Here is a 14,307-nt window from a genome sequence, read left to right as displayed (position 1 = left end):
GTGAATTCTGTCTTTAATGGCCCCAAGTACCGGTTCTAATTTATTTGTTCTAATGCAAGTAATTTATGGGATTAATCTGTAAATTATTTGGATATTTCTTATTATTTGCTTGAACTGCATTTTTTAGCTAATAATAGTAACACTTTTCTGCTTTGGCAATACAAAAGACTCTCCTAGAAAACTTTTGTTACTATTTTTTTCTAAAGGTAAATGTCAAATTAATTATATAATTTATTTGTACTTAGTTTATATTCTGATCATTTTTTTGCAATTAATTTGTCTTGAAAGATCTCTAGCAGTTTATAATTTTATTGCTTATGGTGTGCCTTTGTATATTTAACAACATTCATTGGGCCAAATATAGTTAATATTACTGGAAGAATTATTGCACCATAACATATTCCAATACAAACTACTAGCGTCATCATTTTGTAAAACGTTTGCAGTACATATGAATCTGAAAATGCTAATACAGTAACTGCGAATTGAGTTGACATTGCTCCATGAAATATCGGAATTCCCATTAATCCTAAAAATAATAAACAAACAGCATTAATATTAAAGAATATAACTACATTCACTCTGTTAATCTTATAACAGCAACATAAACTTACCTAAAGTTTCAATGACTCTTGTATTTCGATCATTTCCAGAGCAATGAGCAAAACAGTGGCAAATATGTGTTGAATAGTCAACAGAAATACCAATTGACATAATCAAATTCACCATCGTTAACATGTTTAACTGCAATCCCCATTGGGCCATCATTCCGATAATGCAAACATCGACCATACATAAAATTGTAATTACAATAATAACTGATGATATACTCGGCATTAGTATCAATGAAGCCTACAAATAAATTTATGTAAGAAAAAAATTATAATTAACTCTTTTGACGTCATTAATTAAAATTCTTTAAACTTACCAGTAACACAGCAACCAAAGCACATCCCATATTGTAAAGTGTTTGTGGAAGAATAGAAACATCACTTTCATAGAAAATAAACAACGGGCTATATGCAATAGGCTTTTTTACTTCTTTAATAGATTCCATTATTCTTCTGACATCTGTCATATATTTACCTCTTATTGATGTATCCGGAAGGTAAACTGGAATTAATACAGACCTCCAAGCCTCAAGTTCACCAGTGTCAGAATTAAACACAAAATCATCTTCATAATGGCGATTGAAAGGCGAACTTATAAACGCTTTAAGCATTTTTGAATATTCAGTTGGAGTTTTTGGTAAACCTTGAATTAAAATAGAGTCATAAAACGCTAACATTCCATCAAGTTTAATTTCAGTGAACCAAGCATTATGCACTTGGTTTTGTAATTCTTTGTATTTATTCATAAAATCATCTTCCCACCAAAGATTGTTATCTTTGTCTCCGACTTTCTGAGACGCCTGAAACATTAAGTAAGTTACATCCCCATACTTATTAAATAACTGTTCATGGTTTAAGTAAAACTTATAAACTTGTGAACTTGGTGGTGCTAACACTTTTAAATCTAAACCCATTTTTAACTTTATGGAGGAATATATTGATATACCCAAAAATATTGATGTTAATATCATTATTATTATTCTTGTTGAAGTCAATGTTAAAAATGTTGCATAGTATTTTATTACAAATCTCCTGCTTCTTCTTCCAATATTTTGTTTTATTTCCATAGGAAATACCGATAATTCTGAACTGTTATCCGAAGACGAACATTTATCTGACATAGAATTAATAGATGTTACTACTGTTGTTACATCATATTCATTTTCAGATGCTAGGTCTTCATTATTATTTGTTTCAGATCTGATGGATGAATCGTCCAAATTTGTATTTGAACTTGATGAACTATTTATATCTGGATGCTTACTACCTTTTTTCATTAATTCTGTATTGTAATCCGATATTTCAACATTCTCAGTTAACTGAATCGAACCATGTGCATTAGATCTTCCTCTTCTATAGTTAGTTAATCTTGAGTCAATTAGTTCTGAAAAATGTGGCATTATTTGACTTATATTTGACGTATTCCTTCTTGACCTATCATCCTTGTTTTTATTTTCTTTGTTATTTTTTGATTCTTTTTTATATTCGTTCGTCTCTTTTGAAATATCTTCGTTGTTAACGTATGGGTATTCAGTGTTAATATTTGAACATGAAAGTTGAATTGGACCATTCTGTTTAGATATTTCACCAATTTTGTTATTTGATGAATTTAAACTCTTGTTGCTAAAAAAACTGCTTGAAGAACTAGAATAGTTTAGATAAGTTCTTTGAGTTTGATCATCGCTTTTTGCGTTTTTATCAATTATACTACAATTTTCAATGATCTCCTCTTCATCTATTGGACTATTAATAGATGCATCCTCCATATTAGTTTTTCCTGATTTCATGCTACTCTCCTTATAATCATTTCTCACTTCCTCTTGCATTGCAACAAGTTCAATTTGTTTTGATTCGTCAATATATTTATTTGGACCACTGTTCTTTTCCATCTTATATTGTGATGTTAAATATCCTATCAATGCTACTGTTGAGAATTTTTCTATTGGAACTTGTATATCTGGTACCAGTTGATCTGGTTGCTTGCGATTTGCAAAAAGCTCTTTTCCAAATACTTTTAACATCTTTTTTTCCTCTAATCTTGCATCTATACAAAGCACTCCCAACAATATTGTCAAACATGTTACATACCCAAATAATAATCCAACAAAGGTTAAAATGCAAAAGTTTCTTATTGCTAAGTAGCCTGCTGATGTTCCTATCGCAAATGATAAAAGATTGGTTAATGTCGTTAATGAAATTGATAATCCACAATCTCTTACAGCTGATACAATTCTATCCTCAGCGTTTTTTAAAGGATATGTCATATTAAAAGAGTTAATTACAACAAAGGAGTCATCCATTCCAACACCTAATACCAAGAATGGAGCCGCTGATGCTGTGGAAGTGTGTTCCAAACCAGCCAAATAACACAAACCTGCGCCTCCTATATATGCTAACAACGCAGCAATTGCACCACATACGCCACTGGTTGCTCTAGAAGTGTATATATTACTTCCATATCCAACAGTCCAACCGTATATAAGTAATATTACTACCAGTGAACCAATTATAGTATAATCTTTAAGAGTATGAATATAAGTCTGTTCAGTTAATTCGTCGCTCAACGCTCTTCTCGCATTATAGTATATTAAAAGTGGTGCATCTTTGGATTCCCCCTTAAATAAGTATTTAGTTGCACCTTTACTTATTCTTTTTATATTTGCAGTGTTTACTCCAATATTATCTTTATGTTTTGAATCAATTTCTAAGTCCGAAATTAAATACTCTTCAAGCCCTTCTCTTTCCAAATCATCGTAAATCACATCTATATTTGTATATGAAATTGTTTTATTCTTACTATCACTTTCAATTTTTTCTTTATCATTTAAACTTGAATTTTCGGAAATGCTATTCGCAAACTCCATAAAATTTGACCCATCTCTAATCTCATCTCCATAATCACCCTTTTGTAATCTTCTTTGTACTTTTTCACAATATTTCATGAATTGTTCTTCCCACAGAAAAGAATACTTTTTCATTTTATCCTGATCGGATAATTGATATTCTATTATAGCTGCTCTGGAGGATACAACATGGTCTGACCTTTTATCGTATTCCATTCCTATTGGTGAAAGCCACATATCAGTTTTGAATGATTGATATGTTAATGTATTTATAACGTATGGTACTGGTATTGGTTTACCAAAATCTTTTGCTTCCTTATACATCCATAATATTCCAGAAGGCCTTCTACAAGAGCCTCCTTGAAGTCTTGCACAAACATGAGCGAAATTAAAACGATACTTTTTCACAATATTACTTGTCTTTGGGTCCCTAACCTCAAACACTTCAGGAGGTATAAATTCATCGCTTGTAAACATTTTTGTATCCAAATAATGTTTGTCAATTTTATTATTTTCTGTCTTATTGAAGGATTCGTGCTTAACTTCATTACTTGGTTTTTTCTTTTTGCTTCCAAAACCGAATTTTTGGGAAACAAATAGTTTTCTATTATTTGCATCTTTTAATTCTCTATTAATATTTCTTGGTGATTCTATAATACTCCTAAGGTGATTAACTTCTTCATTTATCATGCTTTGATTTGCATTGAAAGTTTCTTCAGTAGCTCTATGCTTAGACGATGTACTATTTCTCAATTCATTGTATGCTTCTAACAACAATTTGGCGTCCTCTTCACCTAACTCAAAAGTCACATTCATAAGTCCGTCATGAAAACTTCTCATTATTTGCAGATTCTCTTGAGTAATTATTGAACCACCATCCATTGCCTTGAATATTACAATTTCGTGACGAGTTCTCGCACCCGGGAATGCATAATTATAGAAACTCTCATCATTTTTTGCCTGACTTTTCGGAAGCGCAAACTGTCTTTCTGAGTCTTCAACAGGATGTCTAAAAAAATGTCCTATAATCGTTAAATTATTTACATTTCGTCAAAGAGGTAAAATAAAAAAGTAATAAGGTAACTTACCTATTCCCAATACTAAACATATTAATGTAGTAACAAGAATAAATGATATAGGATTTCTAAACACAAATCTTGAATATAACATAAAAAATCTTTCAAAGTAGTCCAATGTTATTAATTTCCATTTACCACGAAACAAAAAATTAGCTAATTTTTTAATTAACCTTATCGGCCAAATTATTTTCTTGTAACTATTTTTATTAATACTATCTAATGATTTAAATTTTTTTTTCATTCTTCCATAAATAGTATCACTATGTTCTATTTTATATATGTTATCTTTTGCTCTTGATGTCAAATCCGACTCGGAGAAAGTAAATAATCCAACATCATCTTTACCAATATAATCTTCATTTTGTTCACATTTGTATGCAAAGTTTGATTCACTCATTAGAAAAACACCCACTTTTGAAGGCTCTCTTCATATATTAATTATTAATGGTTTAGTTTTTTTTACAGTCACCTTCAATATTACTCTTTTATTAGTTTAAGCGTTCTCTCAAATTTGCATTTCATATAGTATTGTTTCATATATATATTTGAAAAAAAGTGAATTACCTAATAAATATGATTTCAGTTTTCATTTATGAACAGTAAATAGATAACCTACTTTAATCTATTTCACATCATGTGAGAAAATTGTACCACTATGTACATGTAACAAAAAGGGTAAATGTTATTGCATGCATGCATACAGAATGTGGACAATATATAGAATGGTATTATACTTAATAACTTAATTGATTAAAAAAAATAAATAATGACTATTAAAATGAGGTACCTGTACTAGAAAATTATTTGCACAATAACAAACTGCAAATGTCTATAATATAATTTGAATAGAATAAAGGGCGTCTATAATCCATTTAGGAATACCTTTTCTTCTTTCGTCTTCAGTTAAATGATCTAGTTCATGAGAAGAATAGTAATTTCTTATAAAATTTTTACAGTATTCTGAAAACGTATTATTTTTGATGGCCACTCTCATTTCCCTGCAAAAATTCATCATAAACCTAATGTTGTGAATAGTCATTAGTTGGGATCCAAGAGACTCTCTTAAAACCAGCTTGTGTAGTGCGGCTCTGGAATAGTGTTTGCAACAATAACAATCGCAACTCTGATCTAAAGGTCTTAAATCATTTTTGTATTTACTCAGTTTCAATTTTAAAAGTCCATTGTGTACCATAGCTGTTCCAAAACGTGCAGTCCTGCATGGATAAACGCAATCGAACATATCTGCACCAAAAGCAACACAAATCAATATATCTATAGGATACCCGACTCCCATTACATATCTTGGTTTGTTTTCAGGTAATCCGTCACCTGGTCTGGTGCAAAGCTCAATAATAGGCCAGAAAGAATCTTTGCTTTCACCTCCAGAAAGCCCCCCAATTGCATATCCCGGAAGATCTCTAGCAATAAGACTCTTTAAGGACCTTTTTCTTAAGTCTTGATATATTCCACCTTGAACTATTGCAAAAAGATTTTGTTTATGAGGGTTCTTATGGGCTTTAATACACCTGTCTAGCCATCTCGTTGTTCTATCTACAGCTTCCTCAATCCTTTGATAGTCAGTAGATTGAGCACTCACAACATCATCTAATTGCATTATAATATCAGCACCTATTGAATTTTGGCATTCAATTGATTTTTCAGGAGTAAAAAGTAAACTCGAATTTGTATATGGATGATTGAAACTAACACCATCTTCCGTTACTTTTGATAGTTTTATAAGTGAAACCATTTGAAATCCACCACTATCAGTCAATAAATTTCTTTTCCAACCCATAAAGTTATGGAGACTACCAAAATTTTCTATAATCTTTTCACCGGGCCTGCTACTCAAGTGATATGCATTTCCAAGAATTATTGGTACATCTAGTTCTTCTACTTGAGTTGAATCCAAACCCTTAATTGATCCATGTGTTGCAACTGGCATAAAAATTGGAGTATCCACTCTGCCATGTGGCAGATTCAATACTCCATACCTTGCCCTATGAGACTTATAAGCTACATAAAAAGATAGGGCAGATCCATCTTTAATAGGTAAAGCCGGTGGAAGTGTTGTAGTTTCTGATTTGTCTATGAGGAAATTTAGTGCTTCACTTGATTCTTTTCCAGTTACGTTATGCTTCATTAAGAGATTAAACCACAAAACTATAATAAATATTCAATAGTTTACTCCTTCCTTTTCTAATTCAGTAGTTGTACATTTTGTCAATGATTATTAGTCATTTATTTTACGGTACCTTGGGCGGCAAACTGTATTTTATGATCCAATAATAGTAACCAATATTGGGTGAGGGATGAGAAGAATGAAAGTAGTATAATGGAAGTAATTTACAAACAATGGCCCGATTTTTTGTGGAAGAAATGGAAGTTTTTTTTCCGTACGAAAATGTCTATCCAGAGCAAGTTGAGTATATGAAATATTTAAAGAAAATACTGGATGCTCACAGCCATGGAGTTTTGGAAATGCCTACTGGAACAGGCAAGACTGTAACTCTTTTATCATTTATCACATCCTATCAATTAGTACACCCAAATATGGGACGTCTGATATACTGTACTCGTACGGTTGCTGAGATGGAAAAAGCTCTACATGAGTTAAAGATAGTTATAGAATATTGTAAAAACGAATTAAAAAAAGATGGTAAAGAAGTACTAATTGACCAACAAAATTCAACTTATAGTGATAAAAATAGTATTCCAGGCTCAATTTTAGCTATTGGGATGACGGCAAGGAGAAATTTGTGTATTAATCCGAAAGTAACAATACATACTGATAGAGACAAGATAGACTCAATGTGCAGGTCTATGACAGCTCCATGGGTTAGAGCCAAATACCACTTAGAGTCAAAAAAGAAGATGAATATTGATGAAGAATCTCAAGGAGCAAGCAATGAGTCTTCTGAATTGGCTGACATAGAAGAAATGTTAAACTCGGATTGCAGTACTCTTTGCCCATATTACGAATCATATGAAAGACTTTGGAATAGTGATTTGGTTCCTACAAATGTTTATACAATAGAAGAATTTAAGGATTTCGGTAAAAATTGGGAACATCCTATATTAAAAAGAAAAATGCCTTTTTGTCCTTATTATGCTTCCAAAAGGTTAATTCAGACGGCAAAAGTTGTGGTACTGAACTATCAATACATACTAGATCCTAAAGTTGCTCAGGCTTCTTTGTTAGGAGGTGGAACAGTTTCTCAGGGTTTCAGTCACGGAGCTAACAAAACAGGTCTAAATCCGGGAGGTAAATTTGCATCTTCACTAGCTCCAGAATTAGAGGGAAGTAAAGAACCAAGCGTTGTTATTTTTGATGAAGCACATAATATAGATAATGTTTGTATAGAAGCACTTTCTGTAAACATGAATCGTCAAATATTAAATGGAGCTGCTAGGAATTTAAAGAGTTTAAAAGCTGAGATAGATAATCTTTCTACGTTGGATGAAAAAAGACTTCAGGACGAGTATTCGAAATTAATTCAAGGTCTTCGTTCTTCTGGGCAGATTCAAGATGAGAAGGTACTTGAGGACTTGGAAAGATTTCCAGTTCTTCCAGAGGAAATGGAAAAGATTAAAAAAAATCTCGTCCCGGGTTCAATAAGAAGAGCAGAGCACTTTATAATTATAATGAAAAAGTTAATTCTTTATTTGCAGGAGTATATCAGGGTGTATTCTACTAAAATAGAAGGCCCATTAACTTTTTTAAAGCATTTAGAAACTTCGTGCCATATTTCGTCACATATATTAAAGTTTTGTGATGAAAGACTTAAATCTTTAATGAATACGTTAAGAATAGTTGAAAATGATCAGTACTCATCAATAGAACTTGTTTGTACTTTTTTTACAATACTTGGAAGTTATTCCAAAGGATTTATAGTAATAGTAGACCCTTATCCCGAAGTATCAGGTTTGTATGATCCAGTAATACAATTGAGTTGCCTTGATTCATCGATAGCTATGAAACCAATACTAAACAGATACCAAAGTATAGTTCTTACTTCAGGTACATTATCTCCTTTGGATTTGTATCCAAAACTACTCGGTTTTGTTCCAGTATTGAGTGAAAGTTTAACCATGACACTAGATAGAACATGTATCTGCCCATTAATAGTAACAAGAGGATCCGATCAAACTCCCCTTTCTTCAAAATTCGAATCAAGATCAGATGTTAATATTCAACAAAATTACGGTAAGCTTATACTTGAAATCACAAAAAAGGTGCCTGATGGAGTTGTATGTTTTTTTTCATCATACCTCTATATGGAGCAAATGCTTTCTCAATGGTACGAATCTGGGATATTAGCTCAAATAATGGAACATAAGTTGGTATTTGTTGAAACAAAAGACATTGTGTCAACTACACTAGCTTTACACCACTATAGGAAGTCATGTGATATAGGTAGAGGGGGGATATTCTTCTCCATTGCTAGAGGCAAAGTGGCAGAAGGTATTGATTTTGATAGGCATTACGGTAGATGCGTCGTTATGGTTGGAATTCCATATCAATATACCTTATCTAAAATACTTCAATCTAGACTAAGCTTTTTGAAAGAAAACTATAATATACAAGAAAATGAATTTCTTACTTTTGATGCTATGAGACAGGCATCCCAATGTGTTGGTCGTGTAATTAGATCCAAAGCCGATTATGGTCTTATGATTTTTGCAGATTTGAGGTACAATAAGAAAGATAAAAAGGAGAAGATTCCCCCGTGGATTTTAAAGCATCTTAAACCCGAATACTCAACTCTCTCTACCGACATGGCAATAAGTATATCATCTAATTTCCTTAAACAAATGTCACAACCCTATATAGTTAAGAATTCATATATTAAAGCAGAATCTAATATGACGTTAAAAGACACTAAAGATGAATAGATAAGTTTGTTTTTTTCTATTTAGGAGTAAAAGAAGAGTTTGATTCGACTCTTACTCATAATACCAGAGATAGGTATTTTTATCATAAACCCAAATATTGAACGAGAAGAAATACACAATACTTTGCAAAGATATTTCAATATTCACTCCTTTTGGCATTAAAATATAGATAAGTACCACGTATTTTATGTAAAAATCCAGTTAATTTATTTTCACTTAACTCATTATATGTAATCCACACAATCATTGTGTACCTATGTATGCATATATACAGGCTTTTATTTAACTTAATATTGATTTGTAAATTCAAAAAGTATGTTAATGTTATTAATAAGAAAAATAAAACTAGATAAAGTAGTCTGGAACAGGCAAGTGTGTTTCCTGTCTTGGAAGAACCTTCTCTGGAGCATGTTCAAATTGCAAAAATGAAAAGTTTCCCAGTTCATCAATTCTAAGGATGGCAGCCTGATTTTCACATCTATAGCAGTAATTTGGAGCAGAAAATATAGTAACAACATTTTTATTATGCGACCACTGATAACCATCTAATATAAGTTGATGAGCTCTACATATTAACTGAAGGTTATTTGTATGGTTAAACATTTCACTAACATCTTCACCAAAAGTATACCCAGCTCCTCTGTGGGATATTCCCCAACCATATCGTTCATCAGGATCTGACCAAAGCAAATCACACATTGGACCCTCATGAGGTACCTCCTGAACTCTATCCAAATTTTTAATACTATCTAAACTTGGTAGGCTTGGTGACAAACCGGCATGAGGACAAAATATTTTATTGTCTATAAGTGCTGAAAGGGGGAGGTAATCGAATAAATCGGTAAAGTACCTCCAAACATTTGGATTTCCATACTTTCTTAAACATTCATCGTAAAAGCCATATACCTGTGTTATTTGTCTACTTTCATGGTTACCTCTAATTAGGAAGACTCTATTCCTATATCTGACTTTTAATGCCACTATTAGGGTAACTGATTCTACAGAATAATAACCTCTGTCTACATAATCACCTAAAAATAAAAAATTAGTTTCCGGAGGGACCCCTCCAATTCTAAATATTTCTTTTAAATCAAAAAATTGTCCGTGTATATCTCCAACTACGGTTAATGGAAGCCCGATTTGTTGTACATTTTGTTCTTCTTCTAGAATTGATTTTGCAAGGTCGCAAAGTTGCTTAACGTCATTCTCTGGTAGTATTTTGCATTCAAGCAATGTTGATATTTCTTTGTCTAATTTTAAAGAGTCCAAGTAGGTGTCTAAACCCTTGTGCATTTTTTTCAATATGCAACCAAAAAATCACTTATGTAATTATTACTTACAGTTCTGTACTAATATCGAAATTTTAATATTTATAGTATCTTTATTATTATTCACTGATACAAATAAACAGTGGTATGCAATGATACATCAACTATATCCTGTGTAAAACTTTATCTCCCTCCTACTTTTTTTTTACTTCTTCTTAGCTCAGTTGGTAATGAAATCTCAAGTACTTTCCAAGTTTAACCTGATAAATAGGAGGGCCTCGGACTTTCGGAAGTAACTCATATCTTAAGGATGACAATTATTATTATTCAGAAAACAATAATAATCTCAATAATAAATAAAAATCATATGTAAATGTATATATATACATATATAATTTTTTTTGAATGAAATTAATAAATATTACACCATTAACTCGCAAGTTTCCTATTTTTTCCCTTTTGTATCAATCCCACATAATAATGTTGCATAATGGCGCTAAAGATACATTTAAAATTTTAATGTGTAAATACACGGTTATATTAAATTAAAAGTTAAATAATTTAAATAATTAATTATATTTTGTCATTTGTTCTCTGAATATCGTCTAGATCTTTACCCCAGGTTAGTAAAGATGCAATTTTACCCTGTGTACACGGATTCCACAAGCTATTGTGGTAAAGGTTGCTGTCTGTAATGTACAATGCGGGGTTGTGCATAGGAATAGATACACCTTTCATGGCATTACTGTATGTTGGTTCTAAATATGAACTTGGGCTTGAAGAAAGCGCAACAAATTCTCCATTAGGTGGAATATTTGTCATTGTACCAAAATAGTTTGTAAGAGCAATATTCGTTTCTGTAGATGTTTTAAAGTGTATTGAATCAGTCTTTGCATGTGATTTACTTTTTCCTTTCACTTCAAAACTCGAAGTTTCATCAAATATAGGAGCACAAAAATTAATGAACTCACTTATTGTGATAAAAATGGTATCATCTCCATTTATCACATTATCTTCCTCATTTTTCTGTTTAATATCATCTTCAACATTAATATCCCTTTTGCTCAAATATCTACTTTTGTAAGTTTCAATGGAATTACACATTCTTTGAATTGCCAATTTGTATCTATCATATTTATTTGTATTTACTTTGGTTGATTTTTGTAATAATTCATTCCTTGTTTTTGACCATTCTTCTAATAATTTCAAAGATATGTATCCTTTCCCATCATAGTCAAAGGTTGAGTAAAGCTCGTAACACATATATAATGTGTTCTTTTCTATATCATCAGGTATATCAAAGTAATTGGATTGCGTTTCTTCTTCAAGTGTATTTGCGATGTTATTTATATTTGTGTTTCTTTTAACTTTGTATTCAGAAAATCTCGTTACAAACCACTTATCCTGACTCATCATACAAAATCTATATATAGATTGACTTAACCTTTCTTAGAGTCTTTTGTTTAATTGCTTTATCTGAACTGTTATTCTATTCCTGTTCTGTATTTTGAATATAACTTTGCTTCAAAATCAAAGTATAACAACCATAAAGTACCAACCTAAAACACGCTTGTGACCTCGTCTTCAGATAAAAAAATCCCTTTTTTTATGTAAATAATGACTAGTTGCTGTTATTACTTATTTTTACATGCAATATATTTACGATACTTTGGGCGCCACATCGTATATATATATATATATATTTTGCATGTAAATTATTTAGAAAAATATGTCGGATGAAACTATGATGAAAAATTTAGCTCAAGCATAATTCAATTGGATATTCGATCATTTGTTAGGTGAAATGAAGGGGTAGGTACTAAAATATGAGTAATTTTGTCTCGTTTATGTTATGTTTACAGTTTTTTACTTTTACGGTGTTATTTTATTGCTTTAATATATACAATAACATTAATATTAATGTATCATGGTACTTTCCTAATATAGTGCGGTCTAATCTAGTTGTTTTCATCCCTGGATAACTTTTTTTTGGTAACACACTTCTATTTACCCAATTATTCTAAATAGTAGATTCATTTTTTATTTTACAACAGAACCTGCTTTAATGTGCAATGTTTAGTTATTGCAGTCATTTCCTCAGTTGTTTACTGCATAAATCCTAGCGAAACTGGGAGCGAAAAATGTCGTTGGTATTATGTAAGGTTTAGCAGCAATGTTTGAAACATGAGCTTGGGGCGGAGTAAATACAACCTATTAATTTAAAATACATACAGAAAAATGAGCTCAATTTGATTTATTCAAAGTCACTTATATACTATGTTGATGATGTTGAGATGTAATACATTTGGTTTGATATTAAAAATGAAATCAACTATGAAGTCAACACAGGGTGAATTGAAAAATAGAAATCACTGTTAATGAAAATTAGAACAAGCGACTAAAAAATATTATTAATCTCCAAATTGGCTAATAAGATAACCTAAATAGATTTAATTAACTACAATGGTCATTTGAGATAAATTATAATTGCTAGAAATAATGGAGTGAACAAATAATTAATAATGTAATTATTTTAATTACCATCAATATTATTGTTCACCCTCAATTATCATCACCGTCCTCGCCATCCTCATCATCTTCTCCGTCTTCTTCCTCTTCTTCCTCTTCTTCCTCCTCTTCGTCTTCATCATCTTCATCACCTTGGGTATCCTCTTGTTCATCTTCTTCGTCATCATCATCATCGTTATCGTCTTCATCGTCGTCATCTTCATCGTCAATGTCCTCTAATTCCTCCTCATCTGAAGGTAAACCTTCAAAGTCATCCTCAATGTCGATCGAATTTTTTTTCAAGGTCGTTTCTTCATTTACATCCGAGTCCAATTCAGCCTCTTCAACACGCTTTCTCTTTTCTCCTGCCATTTTTATATGTCAGTGTATAGAGCGACGAAAAGAAAATTGAATAAATGTGAAATTGTTTGTTAATTTTCTAGTTTTTGGTCGTACTGGATTATGTATTTGTATTGAGTATATATAATATAATATGTAATATAACATATATATATATATATATATATATATATATATATATATATATATTCACTAATTACTGGTTTTTCATTCCCGCTATGTCAATCAAAACTTTTTATCGTTATCTAACCTCTTAATAACAAAAACTTTTATTTATTTGTCGATTTGCTTGCACATTTATTATTTATCTTTGTACCTCTTATTTGGACACCGGTATACTGTCCCAAAAAAATAAATACCGCTAGAGGCGGTATCTCTGAACCACGTTGCTTGAGAATACTTGTAATTGGATTGCAAAAAGTCAAAATAATTAGATGGTATTGACGTTTTGACTCGAAATAATTGTATAAATAGGCAAATTCAGCATTAAAAACATAGTAATTATTAATTAATTTCCGTTTTGCTACCTCCAATCGCCTCTCAATTTTGTTTGGGTTACACTTTTAAGTTATTTGAGACAAACACATAAAGTGATATATTCACAAAACATAATCACCATGTATGCTTTGTATATGACCTTAAACCATATCTTTGAGAAGCCTTAATTCACCCAGTGAAATTGTATTATTTACTCATCAGATTAAGTATTTAAATATGAACAAAGTATTACTTGTTAGTGTTT

General features: G+C 31.2%; 6 protein-coding genes across 6 annotated transcripts; 1 reads left to right on the top strand and 5 right to left on the bottom strand.

Moving 5' to 3' along the window:
- Nucleotides 1-308: 308 nt before the first annotated feature.
- FG379_000850 (uncharacterized protein) lies at nt 309-4,930 on the bottom strand (the record flags this gene model as incomplete). The annotated part of the gene is made up of 4 exons (XM_067326260.1): nt 309-529; nt 615-852; nt 929-4,476; nt 4,543-4,930. The coding sequence occupies 4 exons, from the start codon at nt 4,928-4,930 to the stop codon at nt 309-311; spliced, it is 4,395 nt and encodes a 1,464-aa protein (XP_067182945.1).
- Nucleotides 4,931-5,362: 432 nt separating this feature from the next.
- On the bottom strand, nt 5,363-6,676 carry FG379_000849 (queunine tRNA-ribosyltransferase; the record flags this gene model as incomplete). Its single annotated transcript, XM_067326259.1, has 1 exon — nt 5,363-6,676. One exon carries the CDS (start codon nt 6,674-6,676, stop codon nt 5,363-5,365), a length of 1,314 nt encoding a protein of 437 aa, XP_067182944.1.
- Nucleotides 6,677-6,888: 212 nt separating this feature from the next.
- Nucleotides 6,889-9,429, top strand: FG379_000847 (DNA repair -related; the record flags this gene model as incomplete). Its single annotated transcript, XM_067326257.1, has 1 exon — nt 6,889-9,429. One exon carries the CDS (start codon nt 6,889-6,891, stop codon nt 9,427-9,429), a length of 2,541 nt encoding a protein of 846 aa, XP_067182942.1.
- A 345-nt stretch (nt 9,430-9,774) lies between these two features.
- FG379_000846 (phosphatase PP2A) lies at nt 9,775-10,722 on the bottom strand (the record flags this gene model as incomplete). The annotated part of the gene is made up of 1 exon (XM_067326256.1): nt 9,775-10,722. One exon carries the CDS (start codon nt 10,720-10,722, stop codon nt 9,775-9,777), a length of 948 nt encoding a protein of 315 aa, XP_067182941.1.
- A 548-nt stretch (nt 10,723-11,270) lies between these two features.
- FG379_000845 (uncharacterized protein) lies at nt 11,271-12,110 on the bottom strand (the record flags this gene model as incomplete). Its single annotated transcript, XM_067326255.1, has 1 exon — nt 11,271-12,110. The coding sequence occupies one exon, from the start codon at nt 12,108-12,110 to the stop codon at nt 11,271-11,273; it is 840 nt and encodes a 279-aa protein (XP_067182940.1).
- A 1,149-nt stretch (nt 12,111-13,259) lies between these two features.
- On the bottom strand, nt 13,260-13,577 carry FG379_000844 (uncharacterized protein; the record flags this gene model as incomplete). Its single annotated transcript, XM_067326254.1, has 1 exon — nt 13,260-13,577. One exon carries the CDS (start codon nt 13,575-13,577, stop codon nt 13,260-13,262), a length of 318 nt encoding a protein of 105 aa, XP_067182939.1.
- Between the last annotated feature and the right edge of the window lie 730 nt (nt 13,578-14,307).

The sequence above is a fragment of the Cryptosporidium bovis genome, assembly GCF_009768925.1.
Source record: "Cryptosporidium bovis isolate 45015 chromosome Unknown contig_16, whole genome shotgun sequence".
Taxonomy (NCBI): domain Eukaryota; phylum Apicomplexa; class Conoidasida; order Eucoccidiorida; family Cryptosporidiidae; genus Cryptosporidium; species Cryptosporidium bovis.
The sequence above is the reverse complement of the archived record's forward strand: the minus strand, read 5'-3'. Positions and strand labels throughout refer to the sequence as shown.